Consider the following 24,906-nt stretch of genomic DNA (forward strand, 5'->3'; position numbering starts at 1 on the left):
TGGTCAACTGTATCGAAAGCTATATGTAAATCAATGAAGATCCCCAGTGGGACTTCTCTTTTCTCTATTGCTGTATAAATATGTTCTAGCATGTGGATAATAGCATCATTAGTATTTTTATTAGGCCTGAACCCAAATTGACAAAGGTTGAGTATGTTGTGGGAGATGAGGTAGGAATAGATACGCTTATGGATTAATTTTTCAAAGATTTTAGAGAGAGGGTGTAAGTTGGATATTGGCGTATAGTTATTCAAGTCTGTGTGGTCTCCTCCTTTATGGATTGGGGTGACCCTTGCTATTTTGAGAACTGTAGGAAAGGTAGAGGTTTCAATGGATTTGTTATATCGCATTATTATTATTATTATTATTATTATTATTATTACTATTGTTATTATTAGCAGTAGCAGAAATGTTTGATTCTTTGCTGTGTTCAAGAGTAAACACATGATGTCACCGTCCAATACCTGTTCAAATAGCCATTCCAATATGCAGTCATGAATGGGTTTACATTATTTATACTGTAGTTTAATAATAGCAAATAATGAACAAACAAAACACTCACCACACTGAGTGGTGGGAGGGCTGGCTGCCAGTTGCGGGGGTTGGAGGGAGGGTAGTAGGGACTCGCAGTGGTTGAGGAAGTGGTGGAGGCATTGGTGGAGGCAGTGGTGGAGTCTGTGGTATTTAATAACATACATGTTATTAAAGCATAACATGTATATATTTAGTACAATTTACGACGTTTTCATGTAGGGGGGAAATAAATGGGATTAAATCTGGAGTATCTGAGAGAGTTAGAGCAAACGAAGGGGTAGCAGTAATGTTGAAGGATCAGTTATGGAAGGAGAAAAGAGAATATGAATGTGTAAATTCAAGAATTATGTGGATTAAAGTAAAGGTTGGATGTGAAAAGTGGGTCATAATAAGCGTGTATGCACCTGGAGAAGAGAGGAATGTAGAGGAGAGAGAGAGATTTTGGGAGATGTTAAGTGAATGTATAGGAGCCTTTGAACCAAGTGAGAGAGTAATTGTGGTAGGGGATCTGAATGCTAAAGTAGGAGAAACTTTTAGAGAGGGAGTGATAGGTAAGTTTGGGGTGCCAGGTGTAAATGATAATGGGAGCCCTTTGATTGAACTTTGTATAGAAAGGGGTTTAGTTATAGGTAATAAATATTTTAAGAAAAAGAGGATACATAAGTATACAAGATATGATGTAGGGCAAAATGACAGTAGTTTGTTGGATTATGTATTTGTAGATAAAAGACTGTTGAGTAGACTTCAGGATGTACATGTTTATAGAGGGGCCACAGAAATATCAGATCACTTTCTAGTTGTAGCTACACTGAGAGTAAAAGGTAGATGGGGTACAAGGAGAATAGAAGCATCAGGGAAGAGAGAGGTGAAGGTTTATAAACTAAAAGAGGAGGCAGTTAGGGTATGATATAAACAGCTATTGGAGGATAGATGGGCTAATGTGAGCATAGGCAATGGGGTCGAAGAGGTATGGGGTAGGTTTAAAAATGTAGTGTTAGAGTGTTCAGCAGAAGTTTGTGGTTACAGGAAAGTGGGTGCGGGAGGGAAGAGGAGCGATTGGTGGAATGATAATGTAAAGAGAGCAGTAAGGGAGAAAATGTTAGCATATGAGAAGTTTTTACAAAGTAGAAGTGATGCAAGGAGGGAAGAGTATATGGAGAAAAAGAGAGAGGTTAAGAGAGTGGTGAAGCAATGTAAAAAGAGAGCAAATGAGAGAGTGGGTGAGATGTTATCAACAAATTTTGTTGAAAATAAGAAAAAGTTTTGGAGTGAGATTAATAAGTTAAGGAAGCCTAGAGAACAAATGGATTTGTCAGTTAAAAATAGAAGAGGAGAGTTATTAAATGGAGAGTTAGAGGTATTGGGAAGATGGAGGGAATATTTTGAGGAATTGTTAAATGTTGATGAAGATAGGGAAGCTGTGATTTCGTGTATAGGGCAAGGAGGAATAACATCTTGTAGGAGTGAGGAAGAGCCAGTTGTGAGTGTGGGGGAAGTTCGTGAGGCAGTAGGTAAAATGAAAGGGGGTAAGGCAGCTGGGATTGATGGGATAAAGATAGAAATGTTAAAAGCAGGTGGGGATATAGTTTTGGAGTGGTTGGTGCTATTATTTAATAAATGTATGGAAGAGGGAAAGGTACCTAGGGATTGGCAGAGAGCATGCATAGTTCCTTTGTATAAAGGCAAAGGGGACAAAAGAGAGCGCAAAAATTTTAGGGGGATAAGTCTGTTGAGTATACCTGGTAAAGTGTATGGTAGAGTTATTATTGAAAGAATTAAGAGTAAGACGGAGAATAGGATAGCAGATGAACAAGGAGGCTTTAGGAAAGGTAGGGGGTGTGTGGACCAGGTGTTTACAGTGAAACACATAAGTGAACAGTATTTAGATAAGGCTAAAGAGGTCTTTGTGGCATTTATGGATTTGGAAAAGGCATATGACAGGGTGGATAGGGGGGCAATGTGGCAGATGTTGCAGGTGTATGGTGTAGGAGGTAGGTTACTGAAAGCAGTGAAGAGTTTTTACGAGGATAGTGAGGCTCAAGTTAGAGTATGTAGGAAAGAGGGAAATTATTTCCCAGTAAAAGTAGGCCTTAAACAAGGATGTGTGATGTCACCATGGTTGTTTAATATATTTATAGATGGGGTTGTAAGAGAAGTAAATGCGAGGGTCTTGGCAAAAGGCGTGGAGTTAAAAGATAAAGAATCACACATTAAGTGGGAGTTGTCACAGTTGCTCTTTGCTGATGACACTGTGCTCTTGGGAGATTCTGAAGAGAAGTTGCAGAGATTGGTGGATGAATTTGGTAGGGTGTGCAAAAGAAGAAAATTAAAGGTGAATACAGGAAAGAGTAAGGTTATGAGGATAACAAAAAGATTAGGTGATGAAAGATTGGATATCAGATTGGAGGGAGAGAGTATGGAGGAGGTGAATGTATTTAGATATTTGGGAGTGGACGTGTCAGCGGATGGGTCTATGAAAGATGAGGTGAATCATAGAATTGATGAGGGGAAAAGGGTGAGTGGTGCACTTAGGAGTCTGTGGAGACAAAGAACTTTGTCCTTGGAGGCAAAGAGGGGAATGTATGAGAATATAGTTTTACCAACGCTCTTATATGGGTGTGAAGCATGGGTGATGAATGTTGCAGCGAGGAGAAGGCTGGAGGCAGTGGAGATGTCATGTCTGAGGCAATGTGTGGTGTGAATATAATGCAGAGAATTCGTAGTTTGGAAGTTACGAGGAGGAGCGGGATTACCAAAACTGTTTTCCAGAGGGCTGAGGAAGGGTTGTTGAGGTGGTTTGGACATGTAGAGTGAATGGACCGAAACAGAGTGACTTCAAGAGTGTATCAGTCTGTAGTGGAAGGAAGGCGGGGTAGGGGTCGGCCTAGGAAAGGTTGGAGGGAGGGGGTAAAGGAGGTTTTGTGTGCGAGAGGCTTGGACTTCCAGCAGGCATGCGTGAGCATGTTTGATAGGAGTGAATGGAGACAAATGGTTTTTAATACTTGACGTGCTGTTGGAGTGTGAGCAAAGTAACATTTATGAAGGGGTTCAGGGAAACCGGCAGGCTGGACTTGAGTCCTGGAGATGGGAAGTACAGTGCCTGCACTCTGAAAGAGGGGTGTTAATGTTGCAGTTTAAAAACTGTAGTGTAAAGCACCCTTCTGGCAAGACAGTGATGGAGTGAATGATGGTGAAAGTTTTTCTTTTTCGGGCCACCCTGCCTTGGTGGGAATCGGCCAGTGTGATAATAAAAATAATAATATATTCATGTATTTTATGATTGTTCATGGTTCAACAAGTTAAGGAAGCAGTATTGTATTATATTTCCCTACAATATATTGGGGCACCAAACATTCACGGTTTTTCAACATCTGCGAGGCTGTTGATCCCTTAACCCTTGCAAATGTTGAGGGAGACCTGTAATTGCAAAGTATGAAAGTGGAGTGCGTGTGTCGGACCTGGCCAAGTTGTGTGGTAAATCCCAATCAACCATCTCTACTACAGTGAGCAGGAAAACGGCAATCAAGAAAGCTGTTCTTGCAAAAGGTGCAACTGTGATTACAAAACAGCGATTCCCCTTCTAAACATTAAAAACTTCGACACTCTCCCCTCCTCCCATCCCATCAATCATCACCAGATCTTCATTAAAGGTAAGTGTCAATTATTCTATTGTGATTATTCTAGTGTTATTATTGTTATTGTAATTATTCTATTGCATTAAACTTAATTAATATTTCATGTGGTAAAAGTTTTTTTTCATACTTTTGGGTGTCTTGCACGGATTAATTTGATTTCCCTTATTTCTTATCTGGAAAATTGATTCGCTTTCCGATAATTTTGCTTGACGATGAGCTCTCAGGAACGGATTAATAACATGAACTGGGGGTCCACTGTATATACACGTATACAGTCACTGGACATGTTCCTAGAAGTTCTGCAGCCTGTGTCATGCACAATGGTGTTTTACACTCCTCACACATAAAATGAGTGTCTTTGCATTTTTGTGGGAGCTTTTCTGCATGTGCACAGACAAAACATCTCTTCTGAGCCATTTTCTTCAAAGTAGTAGCAGGCAGTTGTATTAAGAAGTGATCACCAGGCCTCAGTCAAGAGGGTGGTTGATGATCAGTTTGCAGGCGTTGTTCTATTGCAGGTGTTGTTACTTGGCACTTGATAATATTTGTCTGATGACAGAAACAAAATTGACCATATGGTGGTTTGTTTCTGGTCTTCAACTTATACACATTATAAGCATTCAGCATGGAAATGCCCACAAGATGAAAAAAGAGTTTTATGTACCACTTATAACTCTTGCGAACACAATAAGCAAACCCAATTTGCGTATCACATTTGTCCACTGAGTGCATATTGAGGGTGTAGTCCATCACAGCTACAGGTTTTACAATGGGTTCATTGGTCTCTCTATGCTGCCTGCCAGTGTCTGTCATTTTGTTTCGGTGAACCGATAACAACAGTGTGACATCACGTTTGTCATGCCACTGAAATGCCATGATGCCATTGGCAGCAAACGCCTGCATCTCAATTCTGTGTGTGCCTGCATTAAACCTGGACATATGTTTACGATTTGCATGCACTGTACCACACACATCTGTCATGTTCACTCGTAAAAAAATCACTGAGTGAGGGGCTTGTGCACCAGTTATCAGTATATATGCCCCTTACCAAGATATGGTTCCATCATTGTTCTAACCACATCACCAGAGATACCCAATAACTTCCTGGTATCTTGCAATGTATTACTTCCAGTGTACATAATAATGTCCAATACAAGACCACTGTACCAATCACAAAATACAAACAACTTTATACCAAAGCGTTTCGCTTTGCTTGGTATATACTGCTTGAACGACAGTCTGCCTTTGAACAAAATCAAAGACTTATCAATAACAAGTTTCCTGAAGGGATAAAAATACATACTGAATTTCTGTTTTAGATACATAAACACACTTCTAATCTTATATAACCTGCCTTTTCTGTCAGGCATGGTTTTGTCCAAGAAGTGTAGCATACATAACAGTAGCACAAACTGATTCACTGGTATTATATCACTAAAAGCTGGGGTTGCAATGAGGCAGTCTGTCGACCAGTATGATTTGACACTGTGCCATTGTGCTCATACACAAGTAGCATAAGCATTATTGTGTCAAACAAAAGATACATCTCAGCCACAGTTGCCTCCTTCCACTGGTGTAGCCGTGATCTTGGTGAAAGAATTGTGTTTGCCATGGTGTACTAGCAGTATCTGTTGCTTTCCCTGACAATCATTTCCATCAGGGGTTCATCAAAGAATAACTCAAAACATTCCAGTTCAGTGGCATTGTTCCCAAGTATACAAGATGACCATAGGCCACTTTGACTTTCATCAAAGTAATGGGGATTGGGAACAAAATTTGCAGCTTCCTGCCAATCCCAGGTGCGGTCTGCTGGTGGATACTGGATATTGACAGGTGGTTGTGGAGGTTGTGGTTGTGGAGGATGGTGTGGTGGGTGGGTGGGTTAGGGTGGTCTTTGTTGTACCTGAGCTGACTCAGTGGCGTGGGTACCAGCATGGGCTGCTGCTGGTGCCTCATGGCTGGCACCACCACCACCTTCTGACGCATGCACATTTTTGATACCCACTGTAACAATATCATCTTCATTTTCACCATCTGTTCCTGTTGTACAGCCACTTGGAATGGCATATGGCACACTACCAGAGTGCATGTAGCGTCGTATATACTGACGCTTCACTGGAGAATATTCCACTTCACTCTCGCTACTGGAACTGTTTTCAAGAGCTTGGAGATCATATTCACTATCATCACCACTGCTCACATCTGTGTCCTGAACATGGGAAAATACGAATTTCCTCTTTTGTTCTGGTACAACTGAACGTGAACAAGACGGCCCAACACCAGGTGTGGAAGGTTGAGGGTTGTCTGGATTTTCATCACCATTACCACTATTATGTTCATTATTCTTGGTCACAAACTCCTCAAAACCCTAGAATTCATCTTCACTGACACTTCCATCCATATCTGAACTGTCACTTGGAAACAAAAGAGTCCCAATTTGCTGAGGAATGAGGAGTTTCCTACTGTTAGGCATGGTAGACAAAGTGAACTAAAATGGCGTTCCCACAATGCACCACTGGGTGCCTGATTTTTTCCTTCTGCACACACTGACCACGCAGACCCATTCTCTCACATGTAGGCCTACCAGCTTTCTCCTGCTCGATCTGAAGGCGCTAGAATTTACGCATACAAGTATGTGACCGACCCTGGCTGCAATGATATACTAGTACATGACCAACCCTCAAAGGGTTAAATTCAGCAAGGTTTATACAAGCATTGCACTGAACCTTCACTTCAGGGCAACTCTCGCAAGAACAGATCTTGCAAGGGTTTGTGCAAGATCTGTTCTTGTTTCTGGTTAGTTATACAAAATAGCTAGCTGGTTTAATATGCATTAAAACCCATCAACTACACGATGGTCTTTAACCCTTTCAGGGTCCATGCCGTAGGTCTACGGCTTTGAGTCGAGGGTCCAAACCGTAGTTCTATGCCATGAGCTCAGCTCATTCAGATAAGATGTGAGTGGTAAATTTTGGACTAGATATGAGAGAATACATCTATGTGGTATGTGTGGATCACATAAAACAAATCCTGCAGCACACAGTGCATAATGAGAGAAAAAACTGAGACCATAGTTTTCGATTAAAACAGCGACTTTGCAGTGCTTTTTGTATGTTTTTATAGATGTATTTGCAATTTCTTAATCTCATTTGATAGAATGAAAGATATATTACAGAAATAGAGATGATTTTGATTGGTTATAGTTTTGGAAATGGCTTGAAACTGAGTTCAAAGTAGTGGAAATGTTAAATTTTCACAGATGTTCAAGAGTAAACATATGACCTCACACGTCTAATACACGCCAGCTGTTGGGTTTAATATACGTTCACAAATGTGGTGATATTATTTATATAATTATTACAATATTGCATAACAGTAAATCTTCTATTCTTTGGTTTGAATAAAAATTCATTATGTGAATAAAAAATCAAAATAGAATTAATTTGTAAAGCCTGAAAACATAACTAATGAACAGAGGAAATGTTAGTTTAGTGCCAGGAATGCCTGCATTGTTTATTCTGAACCCTATTTTGAAATTGGAATATTTTGATTTTTGCATTAAATTGGCCAACTTGCCAATTTCTGATTACTTTATTTTGTAGTTGAAACAGTTGACTGGGCAATTTCTTGTGCTCATTCGATAGAATTAAGTAATACTAGTGAAATAGCTAAGAATTTGGTTAACTGTTATATTGCAATTTGCCTAAAATGGGAGTCAAAGTTGGCAAAATCGCCGATGCGTAAATATAGCAGAGACATCAAAATTCCCAAGAGCATAATTTCTTCAATTTCCATCAAATTTCATACTTTTTGTTTTGTTACTTTCAGAAAAAGTTTCTCTACCATTTCATAAGAAAAAAAATAACAAATTTTTTTTTTTGAAAATTCTTGGAGCCTGGTGCACATTTTGAAATTTGGCCTCTGGACCCTGAAAGGGTTAAGGACCTCAATAGAAATAAGTCACTTTGTCTAACTTTTTTGGGTTATCCTAGGTTCTCTACACATATGGTGCTGTGTATGAGAATCTATGTAACTACATATTTGTGTACATATACCTGAATAAACTTACTTATTTACTTACTTCTATTGTGTCAAATGAGTACAAGGAACTGCCCATTCACCTGTTTCAACTACCCATAAAGTGGTCAGAAATTGGCAATTTGGCCAATTTCACACAAATTTCAAAAGATGCCAATTTCAAAATAGGGTTCAGAATAAACAATGCAGACGCTCCTGGCACTAAAATAACATTTTCTCTGTTCATTACTTACATCTTCAGACCCCTCTTACATTACTCTTGCTTACCATTTGGAATTTTTATTCACACAAAAAAATAGAAGACTTACTGTTATGCAGACTACTGCAGAATTGTAATAATTGTATAAATAACATCAACCCATTCGTGACTGCGTATCAGACTGACCAGTTGGACACTTCGAGCCCAATTTCAAGGTATTTTTCTTCATGGAACCAATCAAAATCATATCTATTTTTGTAATATACTATTTTCCATTCTATCAACCGAGACCAAAAAAACGAGAATACAACCATAAAAGCCATACAAAAATATACCACTAAGGAGTGGCTAATGGTTAAGAAGTGAACTCTGTTATTTATCGTCCGATTTCTTTCATTTTTGGTGTACGTTAAAAAGCATCTTTCCATCATACATTGCCCAAGTTTCAATAAGATAGCCCAACAAACAACTAAGAAAAAATATATTTACCAAGCCCAAGCCAAGTACATGTACTGGAAATACTGTAAGTCACTTTGTCTGAGTTTTTAGGTTATCCTAGGTTCTCAACACATATGTTGCTATGATAATCTATGTACAGAAAATAGCTTTTTTGTGTCAGTTTTATGGTGCACGAGTATGTATCACAGTTTGCCCTGTGCTACACTCCGTTTTCTCTAATATAAGCCTCCAAGACAGAGATAGGAGGATGGTACTTGTATCCCATATCCTCTTCATACCTCCGTCGGACCACTTGATGTTATGCCAAATATTATTCCTTCTGGAGTTTTACCATATTTTTTGTTATTTATATTGCTTATTATGTCATATTATATCAATTGTCATAGGTAAATAAGCTGTAGTGTTGACATTAGCATAATAATAAAGCATATTCCCCTGCATCACGAGACTGAGCTCATGGCAACCAACAGTGGCTTCAAAGCCACCTTATATTTTATGGACAATGTACAGTACTGTGTATGTGCTTTACACAACGAGAAGCATTTCTTTTACTCGTTGGAATCATGGCTAGGGCTAAAAGTAAGAGGGTTATAACAATAAATGGAGAAAAAGAAATTGGAATGACTTATGCAGCAAGTAGTGCCACCAAACAGCAGCAGCAGGTTGGTGTGGCGACCTTGGATATTTGAAATTATGCTAGCCAAAATTAGTGCCGGATTACTGATGGAACCGGATAACTGATTGCCGGATTAGTGATGACCGACCTGTACTGCATTTAGATGTCTTATCTTCTGCTATTTGTCTGACAAAAAAAAAATGTATAATGAAAAAAGAGAGTTGATAATGCTTCAAGTGTAAATATAAGGAAGCAGAATAACTAATACAGTGGACCCCCGGTTTGCGATGGCATCGGTATCCAATAAATTCGGTATTCGATACACTTTTAACGTAAAAATTTTGCCTTGGCTGCCATTAAAAAACCCGGTATACGCGATTCGTCCGAGACATGTCCACGTGTGGCCTGAACTGCCCCGTGTGTGCCAGTGTTTACAAGCCAGCCAGTGTGCTCGCATCTAAGGATACATTCGGTATATTCCATATTATCACAGTGTTTTTGGTGCTTGCTTCTGCAAAATAAGTCACCATGGGCCCCAAGAAAGCTTCTAGTGCCAACCCTGTGGTAAAAAGGGTGAGAATTAGTATGGAAATTAAGAAAGATTTTGAAGGGTTTGGGGCTAACCCTGAGAAGCCTATGCCAGTTGTGGAATCCATTGTGCCTATTTCAAAAATTAAGGAAATGTGTACAAAGTAGGTTGAACTGCAAACCTTTATGGATGAAAATCACACTAACACAGCTATTGCAAGCCGTGCTGGTGACTATTACAATGACAATGTTGTGGCCCATTTTAGACAAATCGTAAAGGAACGGGAGGTACAGAGCTCTATGGACAGGTTTGTTGTGCGACAGAGGTCCAGTGACTCTCAAGCTGATCCTAGTGGCATTAAAAGAAGAAGGGAAGTAACCCTGGAAAAGGACTTGCTACCTCAAGTCCTAACGGAAGGGGATTCCCCTTCTAAACAATAAGTTCGACACTCTCCCCTCCTCCCATCCCATCAATCATCACCAGATCTTCATTAAAGGTAAGTGTCATGTATTCTATTGTTAGTAGAGTACTACAAACTGTGCATGTCTTCTTCAGTTTGTGTACATTAAACTTAATATTTCATGTGGTAAAAATCTTTTTTTCATACTTTTGGGTGTCTTGCACGAATTAATTTGAATTCCATTATTTCTTATGGGAAAAATTGATTCGCTTTTTGATAATTTTGGTTTACGATGAGCTCTCAGGAACGGATTAATATCGCAAACCAGGGGTCCACTGTATTATAGCAACATATCATACTAACAAATGACAAAATAATAACAGTACCAAAAAAACACAAAAACAATAATTTATAGCAAATTAGGCATAAATATAAAACTCTGAGTAGTGTCCATATGTCTGCTTTTAATGCCTTGAATTTACTGCAATTTAATAACTCTTAAAAAATAAATATAGTTAACTTTAAGATAAAAACAAATATCCTATATTAACCCTAATTTTTTTTTATATTATAAAAAATAATGTTACAATTTAAAAAAAAAAATCTCAAAAAGAGCACATTTTTGTGGTGGTTGCAATGAGGTGAAAAAATCCCAACCAGTACTTACTGAGGTATGTAGGTGCGAAGCTGAAGGTTGTTGACAAACTGACGGTAACATCAGCGAGTGCCATGTGCTCCATATTTTTTTTAACACACCGGCCATGTCCCACCAAGGTAGGGTGACCCAAAAAAGAAGAAACACTTTCACCATCACTCACTCCACCACTGTCTTGCCAGAGGCATGCTGACACTACAGCTCAGATGCCTCTCCAAACTGCAATATCCCCATCCCTCCTTCAGAGTGCAGACACTGTACTTCCCACCTTCTGGACCCAAGTCCAACAACTAACTGGTTCTCTGCACCCCTTCATAAATGTTACCATGACATTATTATCTGTTTTACATTTTCTGGGGTATTCTAATTTTTTACATCCTCCAGTAACTGTTGTGACCCATGAAACTAATTGCATACACAAAGTATGTATGGCTACCATTGTATATAACACAATACCCACATTGAGTGTGTCATCAGTACATTGTTTACAAAACATTTATACATGACAAGGTAAGCATACACATATCCAAATGCTTCACACTGCTACTGTCCTAACATATGTACACATATTTATAGGCACTGGTCATGTTCCTAGAAGTGTTGCAGTCTGTGGTCTGTGTTGTGGTCTGAAGCATAGAGCCATACACAGTGGTGTTTTACATTCTCTTAACATAAGCACATGTCCCTGTGCTTTGCTAAGTGCTTTGCTGTATGTGCAAAGACATATCTCTTCTGAGTCTGTTTCTCCTTGTCTGTATCAGGAAGTGTCCTTAGGAAGTGATCACGAACTTCAAATGAGAGAGTATTTTGTGATCAGTATGGTGGCATGTGTGTTGTGTTGTGACCTGGCATTTCTGTATTATTTGTCAATGACAAGCAGAAGTGACTATATGGTGGTCTGTTGCCAGTTTTAATCTGGTATGCACATATTGTATGCATTCAATATTACAATGTCCACTAAATGGAAAAGTGTCATGTACCATCTGTAACTCTGGGAGACATAATCAACCAATCAAATCTGCATGTCACATTTGTCCACAAAATGTATACTGAAAGTGTAATCTATGATAGCAGCTGTTCTCACAATGGGTTCCTTTGTGACTATTTACATTTTCTGTTTTTCATTTTGTGCTGGCAGAGTGATGTTAATAATGTTATATCACATCTGTCATGCCACTGATATGCCCTGATGTCATTGGCTTGAGACACCTGCACTTATCTGCACATACATTTAGGTGTTACACACACTGTACCAAACACATCTGTTACGTTCACATTCAGGAAATGACTGAGTAAGGGGCTTGTGTACAAGCTATCAGTGCATGATATATGCCCCTTATCAAGATATGGCATGCATGCCCCGGCCCGGTGGCCTGGTGGCTAAAGCTCTCGCTTCACACATGGAGGGCCCGGGTTCGATTCCCGGCGGGTGGAAACATTTCGACACGTTTCCTTACACCTGTTGTCCTGTTCACCTAGCAGCAAATAGGTACCTAGGTGTTAGCCGACTGGTGTGGGTCGCATCCTGGGGGACAAGATTGGGGACCCCAATGGAAATAAGTTAGACAGTCCTCGATGACGCCTGGGTGGCTAACCCTCCGGGGTTAAAAATCCGAACGAAATCTTATCTTATCTTACTAAGATGGGGTTCCATCATTGTCTCACTCATCCCCTAAGAGTCCCAACAACTTCCTGGAATCTTTCAATGCTTTGCTTCCCATGTACACAATGAGATCCAATACCAGGCCAGTTTCACCATTACACAACATACCAAAGCATTTCCTCTGTCTGTCTGTCTCTGTCTCTCTCTCTCTCTCTCTCTCTCTCTCTCTCTCTCTCTCTCTCTCTCTCTCTCTCTCACCCACTCTCACTCTCACCCACTCTCACTCTCACCCTCTCTCACTCTCACCCTCTCTCACTCTCACCCTCTCTCACTCTCACCCTCTCTCACTCTCACCCTCTCTCACTCTCACCCTCTCTCACTCTCACCCTCTCTCACTCTCACTCTCTCTCACTCTCACTCTCTCTCACTCTCACTCTCTCTCACTTACTCTCACTCACTCACTCTCACTCACTCACTCTCACACACTCACTCTCACACACTCACTCTCACACACTCACTCTCACACACTCACTCTCACACACTCACTCTCACTCACTCTCACTCACTCACTCTCACTCTCTCACTCTCACACACTCACTCTCACACACTCACTCTCACACACTCACTCTCACACACTCACTCTCACACACTCACACTCACTCTCACACACTCACTCTCACACACTCTCACACACTCACTCTCACACACTCACTCTCACACACTCACTCTCACACACTCACTCTCACACACTCACTCTCACACACTCACTCTCACACACTCACTCTCACACACTCACTCTCACACACTCACTCTCACACACTCACTCTCACACACTCACTCTCACACACACACTCTCACACACACTCTCACACACACTCTCACACACACTCTCACACACACTCTCACACACACTCTCACACACACTCTCACACACTCTCACACACACTCTCACTCACACTCTCACTCACACTCTCACTCACACTCACTTTCACTCTCTCTCTCACTCTCTCACACTCTCACTCTCTCTCACACTCTCTCACACGCTCTCACACGCTCTCACTCTCTCTCACACGCTCTCACTCTCTCTCACACGCTCTCACTCTCTCTCACACGCTCTCACTCTCTCTCACACGCTCTCACTCTCACATGCTCTCACTCTCACATGCTCTCACTCACACACTCTCTCTCACACACTCTCACTCTCACACACTCTCACTCTCACACACTCTCACTCTCACACACTCTCACTCTCACACACTCTCACTCTCACACACTCTCACTCTCACACACTCTCACTCTCACACACTCTCACTCTCACACACTCTCACTCTCACACACTCTCACTCTCACACACTGTATGCAAAGGTCCTGTCAGACCCACACGGGGCCAAGACAGACAGGGAGCACACTAGGAACAAATGACAGGTCAGAAGACACTGAAGGAGCTAGGATATATGCAGGGACTCTACCAGACACTTGCAGGGGCCAGGAACAGCTGAGCAGGAAAGACAGACCAATGAGCATAGGGGCCTCCACTAGGGAAGGGATTGAAGGAAGGAATGCTCTAAGGGAAGGAACTAAAACAACTCAGAGGATGCAATGGGAGAAACAGTGGGAGGAAGAAAGGGAGAGATCAGTTTTTGTCTATGGGCTCCATGAACCTGAAGGGGAAACCTATGATGAAAGAAAACAGGAGGAGAAGAAAGCGACTGAAGGTATCATGAAGGCGACTGGCGAGGGCGACATGACCCAGGTGACAAATTTTCGGAGAACTGGGTGGTTCTCAAGGAGAAGGAAACAGCCTCTCAAAGTAACTTTCAAGGCAGAATCAACTTGAACCATTATCCTGCAGGAGTAAGCAAGACTGAGAGACAAACCAGAGTTCCAGAGTGTGTACCTCACCATGAGAACCCCAAGGCAACTGAACATTTTAACCAAGAATCACACACTGATCCCTCTGTCCCCACCCCCCACATCACCACACCACAAACCCCACCCCTACAGCAACACCCTATGGGAACTCTGCCCCCACCCCTACCACAGCCCCCCATAGGCCCCCACCAGGGCTCCTGCTCTCCCAATCCCCAATATTCTCTCAGGACCACAATTTTAGAACAGAAGTTGAAGGTTTGGTACACGAATGCAGATGGATTAACGAATAAATATGAGGAGTGGCATGAAAGAATGAATGAGAAGTCCCCAGACATCATAGCAGTCACAGAAACGAAACTCACTGAGACAATAACAGATGCAATCTTCCCACCAGGATATCAGATCCTGAGGAAAGATGGAAAGAGCAGAGGGGGAGGAGGGGTTGCACTGCTCGTAAAAAACTGATGGAAATTCGAGGAAATGGGAGGCATGGACGAGATTGGAGAAAGGGACTACATAGTAGGAACACTTCAGTCTGGGGAACATAAGGTAGTCATTGCAGTGATGTATAACCCACCACAAAACTGCAGGAGGCCAAGAGAGGAATGTGAAGAGAGCAATACAAAATGGTGGACACACTGGCTGAGGTGGCAAGAAGAGCTCACTCGAGCAGAGCAAAGTTACTGGTTATGGGCGATTTCAACCACAGGGAGATCGACTGGGAAAACCTGGAGCCACACAGGGGTCCTGAAACATGGAAAGCCAAGATGATGAATGTGGTACTGGAAAACCTCATGCATCAACATGTTAAGGACACTACCAGAGAGAGAGGAGAGGATGAACCAGCAAGACTGGACCTTGTGTTCACCCTGAGCAGTTCAAACATTGAGGACATCATATATGAGAGGCCCCTAGGAGCTAGTGACCACGTGGTTCTGTGCTTTGAATACATAGTAGAGTTACAAATGGAGAGGGTAACAGGAGTTGAATGGGAAAAGCCAGACTATAAAAGGGGAACTACATAGGTTTAAGGAAATTCCTGCAGAGGTTCAGTGGGACAGAGAACTGGTAGGAAAGTCAGTAAACGAAATGATGGAATATGTGACAACAAAATGCAAGGAGTCAGAGGAAATGTTTGTTCCCAAGGGCAACAGAAATAATGGGAAGACCAGAACGAGCCCCTGGTTTATCCGACGGTGTAAGGAAGCAAAAACTCAGTGCACTAGAGAATGGAAAAAGTACAGAAGGCAAAGAACACTGGAAAATAAGATTAGTCGAAGAGCCAGGAACGAGCATGCACAGGTAAGGAGGGAAGCCCAGCAACAGTATGAAAATAACATAGCATCGAAAGTCAAGTCTGACCCGAAACTGCTGTATAGCCACATCAGGAGGAAGACAACAGTCAAAGACAAGGTGATCAGGCTGAGGACAGAAGGTGGGGAACAAGTGTTGGATGACATACAAACAACGGAGGAGGAGGAGGTGCAAAAGCTGCTAAACCACCTTGATACCTCAAAGGCGATGGGACCAGACAACATCTCCCCATAGGTCCTTAGAGAAGGAGCAGAGATGCTGTGCAAGCCACTAACAACAATCTTCAATACATCCCTTGAAACTGGGCAACTACCTGAGGTATGGAAGATGGCAAATGTAGTCTCCATTTTTACGAAACAAGACAGAAACGAGGCACTAAACTACAGACTAGTGTCACTGACGTGAATAGAATGCAAAATCATGGAGAAGATTGTCAGGAGGAGAATGGTGGAGCACCTGGAACGGAACAAGATTATAAACGACAACCAGCATGGATTCATGGAAGGCAAATCCTGTGTCACAAACCTTCTGGAGTTAAGATAAGATAAGATAAGATAAGATTTCGTTCGGATTTTTAACCTCGGAGGGTTAGCCACCCAGGATAACCCAAGAAAGTCAGTGCGTCATCGAGGACTGTCTAACTTATTTCCATTGGGGTCCTTAATCTTGTCTCCCAGGATGCGACCCACACCAGTCGACTAACACCCAGGTACCTATTTGCTGCTAGGTGAACAGGACAACAGGTGTAAGGAAACGTGTCGAATGTTTCCACCCGCTGGGAATCGAACCCGGGCCCTCCATGTGTGAAGCGGGAGCTTTAGCCACCAGGCCACCGGGCCACAAGGTAACAGAAGTAAGACACAAGAGAGATGGGGTGGGTCGATTACATTTTCCTGGACTGCAGGAAGGCCTTCGAAACAATTCCTCACAAAAGATTAGTGCAGAAGCTGGAGGATCAGGCACGTATAACAGGAAGGGCACTGCAATGGATCAGAGAATGCCTGACAGGGAGGCAACAACGAGTCATGGTACGTGAAGAGGTATCACAGTGGGTGCCTGTGACGAGTGGGGGTCCCACAGGGTTCAATCCTAGAACCAGTGCTATTTTTGATATATGTGAATGACATGATTGAAGGGATAGACTCTGAAGTGTCCCTGTTCGCAGATGATGTGAGGTTAATGAGAAGAATTAAATCGGATGAGGATCAGGCAGGACTACATAGAGACCTGGACAGGCTGGACACATGGTCCAGCAACTGGCTCCTTGAATTCAACCCTGCCAAATGCAGTCATGAAGATTGGGGAAGGGCAAGGAAGACCACAGACAGAGTATAGGCTAGGTGGACAAAGACTGCAAACCTCACTCAAGGAGAAAGATCTAGGGGTGACCATAACACCGAGCACGTCTCCAGAGGCACACATCAACCAGATAACTGCTGCAGCATATGGGCGCCTGGCAAACCTGAGAATAGCGTTCCGATACCTTACTAAGGAATCGTTCAAGACACTGTACATCAGGCCCATACTGGAGTATGCAGCACCAGTTTGGAGCCCACACCCGGTCAAGCACAATAACTTGAACAACGCCTGTGTACAACACCGAAATTCCACCAATCATCTCATGAAATTCGGGGATGCCCAATTAGTGATTCAAGAAACCAATTTCCACAAATGCAAGTGTCTAATACAATTAGTGTTTCTAATACAATTAAACAAAACAAAGGCAGCTTCACCATCTCTGAAGTCTTAGCAAGAATCCTCCTGAAAACAGTTAATACTACACAAAGCACAATACATTGAAACACGCCTTCTCTATCCAGCCTCCAGGAGAAATATTTGTCTAACCTATTTTTATGTTACCCAAGTTATAGCTTTTATATCCTTTTACTATTGTGCAAGTTAAATGTTCTAACATATTGTATTACTACTACTACTACTACTATTACCACTACTACTACTAGTATTGCACCTCACTCTGAGCCTCTATATACCCTCTGTGTCCATGTACTGTTTGTAATGGCTTGACAAAGCTCCTGGAGAGCGAAACGTTGCCACAATAAAAATGTCACATTAGTTACACTTGTGTCCTTTTATTTGACACCTCAGTTTTGGAAGAAAGGTTAGAAAGCAAGTTAATGAACTCAGGCAACCTGGAGTTTACCTGGAGAGAGTTCCGGGGGTCAACGCCCCCACAGCCCGGTCTGTGACCAGGCCTCCTGGTGGATCAGAGCCTGATCAACCAGGCTGTTATTGCTGGCTGCATGCAAACCAACGTACGAGCCACAGCCCGGCTGGTCAGGAACCGACTTTAGGTGCTTGTCCAGTGCCAGCTTGAAGACTGCCAGGGGTCTGTTGGTAATCCCCCTTATGTATGCTGGGAGGCAGTTGAACAGTCTCGGGCCCCTGACAATTATTGTATGGTCTCTTAACGTGCTAGTGACACCCCTGCTTTTCATTGGGGGGATGTTGCATCGTCTGCCAAGTCTTTTGCTTTCGTAGTGAGTGATTTTCGTGTGCAAGTTCGGTACTAATCCCTCTAGGATTTTCCAGGTGTATATAATCATGTATCTCTCCCGCCTGCGTTCAAGGGAATACAGGTTTAGGAACCTCAAGCGCTCCCAGTAATTGAGGTGTTTTATCTCCGTTATGCGCGCCATGAAGGTTCTCTGTACATTTTCTAGGTCAGCAATTTCACCTGCCTTGAAAGGTGCTGTTAGTGTGAAGCAATATTCCAGCCTAGATAGAACAAGTGACCTGAAGAGTGTCATCATGGGCTTGGCCTCCCTAGTTTTGAAGGTTCTCATTATCCATCCTGTCATTTTTCTAGCAGATGCGATTGATACAATGTTATGGTCCTTGAAGGTGAGATCCTCCGACATGATCACTCCCAGGTCTTTGACGTTGGTGTTTCGCTCTATTTTGTGGCCAGAATTTGTTTTGTACTCTGATGAAGATTTAATTTCCTCGTGTTTACCATATCTGAGTAATTGAAATTTCTCATCGTTGAACTTCATATTGTTTTCTGCAGCCCACTGAAAGATTTGGTTGATGTCCGCCTGGAGCCTTGCAGTGTCTGCAATGAAAGACACTGTCATGCAGATTCGGGTGTCATCTGCAAAGGAAGACACGGTGCTGTGGCTGACATCCCTGTCTATGTCGGATATGAGGATGAGGAACAAGATGGGAGCGAGTACTGTGCCTTGTGGAACAGAGCTTTTCACCGTAGCTGCCTCGGACTTTATTCTGTTGACGACTACTCTCTGTGTTCTGTTAGTGAGGAAATTATAGATCCATCGACCGACTTTTCCTGTTATTCCTTTAGCACACATTTTGTGCGCTATTACGCCATGGTCACACTTGTCGAAGGCTTTTGCAAAGTCTGTATATATTACATCTGCATTCTTTTTGTCTTCTAGTGCATCTAGGACCTTGTTGTAGTGATCCAATAGTTGAGACAGACAGGAGCGACCTGTTCTAAACCCATGTTGCCCTGGGTTGTGTAACTGATGGGTTTCTAGATGGGTGGTGATCTTGCTTCTTAGGACCCTTTCAAAGATTTTTATGATATGGGATGTTAGTGCTATCGGTCTGTAGTTCTTTGCTGTTGCTTTACTGCCCCCTTTGAGGAGTGGGGCTGTCTGTTGTTTTTAGTAACTGTGGGACGACCCCCGTGTCCATGCTCCCTCTCCATAGGATGGAAAAGGCTCGTGATAGGGACTTCTTGCAGTTCTTGATGAACACGGAGTTCCATGAGTCTGGCCCTGGGGCAGAGTGCATGGGCATGTCATTTATCGCCTGTTCGAAGTCATTTGGCGTCAGGATAACATCGGATAGGCTTGTGTTAACCAAATTCTGTGGCTCTCTCATAAAAAATTCATTTTGATCTTCGACTCTCAGTCTGGTTAGCGGCTTGCTAAAAACTGAGTCATATTGGGACTTGAGTAGCTCACTCATTTCCTTGCTGTCATCTGTGTAGGACCCATCTTGTTTAAGTAGGGGCCCAATACTGGACGTTATTCTCGACTTTGATTTGGCATAGGAGAAGAAATACTTTGGGTTTCTTTCGATTTCATTTATGGCTTTTAGTTCTTCCCGCGATTCTTGACTCCTATAAGATTCCTTTAGCTTAAGTTCGATGCTTGCTATTTCTCTGACCAGTGTCTCCCTACGCATTTCAGATATATTGACCTCTTTTAGCCGCTCTGTTATTCTTTTCCGTCGCCTGTAAAGGGAGCGCCTGTCTCTTTCTATTTTACATCTACTCCTCCTTTTTCTTAGAGGAATAAGCCTTGTGCATACATTGAGTGCCACCAAGTTAATCTGTTCTAGGCATAAGTTGGGGTCTGTGTTGCTTAGTATATCTTCCCAGATTATATCTGTTAGGACTTGGTTTACTTGGTCCCACTTTATGTTTTTGTTATTGAAGTTGAATTTGGTGAATGCTCCCTCGTGACTAATCTCATTATGTCGGTCTGGGGCTCCACGCATACATGTCTGAACCTCAATTATGTTGTGATCTGAGTATATTGTTTTTGATATGGTGACATTTCTTATCAGATCATCATTGTTAGTGAAGATGAGGTCTAGTGTATTCTCCATTCTAGTAGGCTCTGTTATTTGCTGGTTTAAATTGAATTTTGGGCAGAGATTTAAAAGCTCGTGTGAGTGTGAGTTTTCATCAGAGCTGCCTCCTGGTGTTATTACTGCAACAATATTATTTGCTATATTCCTCCATTTTAGGTGCCTTAAGTTGAAATCCCCCAGGAGCAAGATGTTGGGTGCAGGAGCTGGAAGATTTTCCAGACAGTAGTCAATTTTTAACAGCTGTTCCTGGAATTGCTGGGATGTTGCATCCGGAGGCTTGTAGACTACCACAATGACTAGGTTTTGGTTCTCGACCTTTACTGCTAAAACTTCCACTACATCATTTGAGGCATTAAGCAGTTCTGTGCAAACAAGTGACTCTGCAATGTACAGGCCAACCCCCCCCCCCCCCTTTTTGCCTGTTCACTCTGTCACATCTGTATAGGTTGTAACCTGCTGAGACAAAGGGAGGGAGGGAGGGAGGGGGTAAGGCTGCTTGACCCAACTATTAACTTTTTGTTCCCTTTTCTTTTTACAAAGGAAACTCTTGTTCCCTTATATCTCATTACCCAGCTTTAGGCAACACATCTTTCCTGGACACTGGCAAGCAGAAGGCCTTTGAAAAACCCAATAGGAAAACGGTTTTCTCGTATCAGACTGAAGCAGCTCATTGTGCATGCAAAATATTTCAGGAAAAAAAAAATAATACCCGAGGGCATACGTGTCTTAACCATCAGCTTATCCACATTACATCAATGAACATCCGGCGAGGGAGCAAACAATCAATGGGAGTGGGTCTCATCCTGGGGAGAGTCCGCGATGACACACTGACATTCTTGGGATATCCTTGGTGGCTAACCCTCCAAGATAAAAAAAAAAATCCGAACAAAATCTCAAACTTTGTGGAATAAATAAAGTTTATTCAGGTATACACAAGTAAAGTTACATAGATTATCATACATAGCAGCATGGTGCCCTGTGGCCTGGTGGCTAAAGCTCTCGCTTCACACAGCGAGGGTCTGGGTTCGATTCCCAGTGAGGGTAGAAACATTGGGCGTATTTCTTTACACCTGTTGTCGATGTTCACCATCAGTAAAATGGGTACCTGGGTGTTAGTGGACTGGTGTGGGTCGCATCCTGGGACAATGACCTAATTTGCCTGAAATGCTCAGCATAACAAACAGCTTTCTATATAGTAGTATGTCATTGATGTACTTGTAGTAAATAGAGATATTATTATATTATGTGTAGAGAACCTAGGATAACCCAAAAAAGTCGGACAAAGTAACTTATTTCCATTACGGAAAAAACACACACACACACACACACTTTAAAAGCAATTATTATTATTATTAAGGTGGAAGCGTTAAACCCGGAGGATTATACAGCGCCTGGGGGGGGGATGTGGAAGGCATTCAGGCTTAATTCGGGGAACTGGAGCACAGATCCAATTCCCTAAATCAAGAGCCCCTCACCAACATCAAGGAACCTTCATTGAGGGGTTTAAAATCAATATAACTGCAAGAAAATACTTACGGATTGTCATAGTCAGGTCCTCTTCCACTGCAGTATATAGGATTGAGCTCATCCTTAGGATAGGCATACTTCATGTAGCTGTCATAGCCAAAATAAAACATATCCCGAGTGTCCTCCTTGAGTCTAAGTCTCTCATTCTCAGATATACTGGCGTACTTCCTCTCCACTCTAGTTAATGGATACCTGAATATATTGAAGGCACATTCTCCATAGCAGAAACTTTGCAGAGCCAGGTGTAAGAACACTAGGGAGAGAGAAAGTGTTGACACCATAATAGCACCATCCTCCTACCATCAGCTGACATGCTGGTAAATAAACAACTAAACAAAAGATGAACGAAAAAGATATACGTGTCACCTGTCACCGCATCTGCTATATATCTACCGTGTACCTTTATTAAATAAATAACTTTATTTAGGTGAAGGTACACAAAAATACAGTTAAACAAATTATCATGCATAGTAACGTATGTATAAATTACCTAGGATAACATAAATTATTCTTATAATCAAAAAGAAGCGCTAAGCCACAAGGGCTATACAGCGCTGCAGGGTAGGCAAGGAAGCGATGGTATCGGGCGGCAGAAGAGACGAGGGATGATTAGTAGGTTACAGAAAACAGCGGGGCAGGGGATAGTGCGGGGGGAAGAGGGTAGCAAGAGATTGAGGTAGAAAGGGCTGAAGGTATCATCATCAGAGTTTGTGGAGCAAGTCAGTTGTTGTCAAAAAGTCAATGAGAGAGTCCGGATGAAAGGTGGGTCCATCAGCGAGAAGGGAAGGTAAAGAGAGAGCAGCGGAGCGAAGACGACGTTGGAGATAAATTCAGCGTGCTCGTTGATAAAGTGGGCAGTCTAACAGAATGTGGCTGACCGATACTGGAATCTGACAATTATCACAGAGAGGAGCAGGGCGCCTCTCCGTGAGATATCCATGAGTAAGACAAGTATGGCCAATGCGATGGCGGGAGAGAGTAGTCTTCCAACCTCGACACTGGTGACAAGACGGCCAGTAACCTATACTCGATTTAATAGAACAAATTTTGTTATTGAGCAGAGCAGACCAACGTTGTTGCCAACGAGTGTGAAGGTGGGTAGCTATTACAGCAAAATAGTCAGGAAATGGAACACCTCTATATGAAATTGGTAGGTCATGTACTGCTGACCGCACAGCAGTGTCTACCTGTTCATTGCCCTGTACGTCAACATGACCAGGGACCCAACAAAAAACAATATCTTTATGCTTGGTAGAGATACGGCGTAGCCAAAGCTGGATACGGAGAACTATGGGGTGAGGTGTATCAAATTTCCGTATAGCCTGTAGAGCACTAAGGGAATCTGAGACAACCACAGATGATGACACAGGCATAGATGCGATACGAATAAGTGCTGCAAGAATGACATACAATTCAGCAGTAAAAATGCTAGCCGAAGATAGTAAATGCCCTTGCACGACGCTGTCCGGAAACACTGCTGCGAATCCGACGCCGTCAGAAGATTCAGAGCCATCTGTGTACAAGGCAATGGCATGAGAATGAGAGTGGAAGTGGTCAAGAAAAAGAGAGCGGGAAGCCACCGTAGGCAGTTGGGCTTTCAAGCAAGGGAGTGAGAAAGAACAGCCTCGAACAGCTGGAACTTCCCAAGGGGTAGGGAAAAGTGAGATGCTACATGAACGTATAAAGGCGGTAACTGAAGGGAAGACAAGAGCGAATGTAGGCGAAGAAAGAAGGGACGGAGCAAACAGGGGCGGCGAACAAATAAAGAATGTCTACTAATATCAGTGACCATTCTATAAATGGAAGGATTGCGGAGATCGTGAGAGCGCACATAGTAGTTTAGTTTAATATGTTTATTATGCACCCCATACCCATCCTGTGGGCGGTAGTCAAAAGATTACAGAGGTACATAATTGGTCCAGGGACTGGACTCCAAAGTTTTGATAGCTGAGCAAGTTACAGAGGTAATGAATTCACAATTTACAAAGGTAATGAACTCACAATTTACAAAGGTAATGAACTCACAATTTAATATTACAAATCAGATCTTACTCCTAAACCAATATTATCTCTTAGTGACTATCTGTCCATTTAACTTGTTTACCATTACTTAATTGTAGTCCCTTATATATATATTTTTTTTTGTCCTTTATTTTAGCTTTATATAACTACCTTAGATCATATATTTGCAATTGTTAAACTAATCAAGGTGCTATTCTCAGGTGCTAAAGTTAATAAGTTCACTATTTTGCCATTATACTCCAAAGCTCATTTATTTGATTACCACTTTATTGTTCACCACAACTTATATTAGTCCCTTTTATATTATAATTTTATATTATAATTCTAACTTTAAAGAATTACCTTTAAAGTACTACCTACTATCATATTCCCAAGCTCCATTATTTGATCATCACTTTATTTGTTCACCACAAATTATTTTAGTCCCTTTTATATTGTCTCCTTTATTTTAGCTTTAAAAACTACCTTAGCTCATTATTTTTTACATTTGTTAAATAATTCAGGTGCTATTTTTTTTAGCTTTAGAATATTTACTTTATTTTTTACTTAATTCTAACTATAGATTCACTACAAATCTTATGATTACAAGCATTGATCCTGATACCAACCTCTTATTTAATGACTTAAATGATTCAAACAGTTACTGTAATTACTACACAGCAGAACAATCAAAGGCACTTCTCAGAGCCAACAACAACATAACTATCTTTAACTACAATATCAGATCTTTAAGCAAGCATTATGATGACCTCCTAGCATTACTAAATTCCTTGCATGCCAATATGTCCATCATTACACTAACTGAAACCTGGCTAAAGCCTGATACTACAGATGTCTATGCCATTCCTGGTTACACAGCCATACACAACTGTAATAAAGTTGGTAGAATTACCGACAATATGTAAAGTAAAAGGACACA

General features: G+C 41.9%; 1 protein-coding gene across 3 annotated transcripts in view; it reads right to left on the minus strand.

The window, feature by feature from the left end:
• LOC128694123 (ER degradation-enhancing alpha-mannosidase-like protein 1) overlaps positions 1–22,294 on the minus strand; it is a 137,179-nt gene extending 114,885 nt beyond the window's left edge. For all 3 annotated transcript variants that reach the window (XM_070080498.1, XM_070080504.1, XM_070080488.1), the window contains exon 1: positions 21,975–22,294. In XM_070080498.1, the coding sequence (XP_069936599.1) occupies positions 21,975–22,246 (272 nt within the window). In that variant the 5' untranslated portion in view covers positions 22,247–22,294. The remainder of the gene's footprint in view (positions 1–21,974) is intronic.
• Positions 22,295–24,906: the final 2,612 nt, after the last annotated feature.

This window comes from Cherax quadricarinatus, chromosome 6 (assembly GCF_038502225.1).
Source record: "Cherax quadricarinatus isolate ZL_2023a chromosome 6, ASM3850222v1, whole genome shotgun sequence".
In the NCBI taxonomy this organism is placed as follows: Eukaryota; Metazoa; Arthropoda; class Malacostraca; order Decapoda; family Parastacidae; genus Cherax; species Cherax quadricarinatus.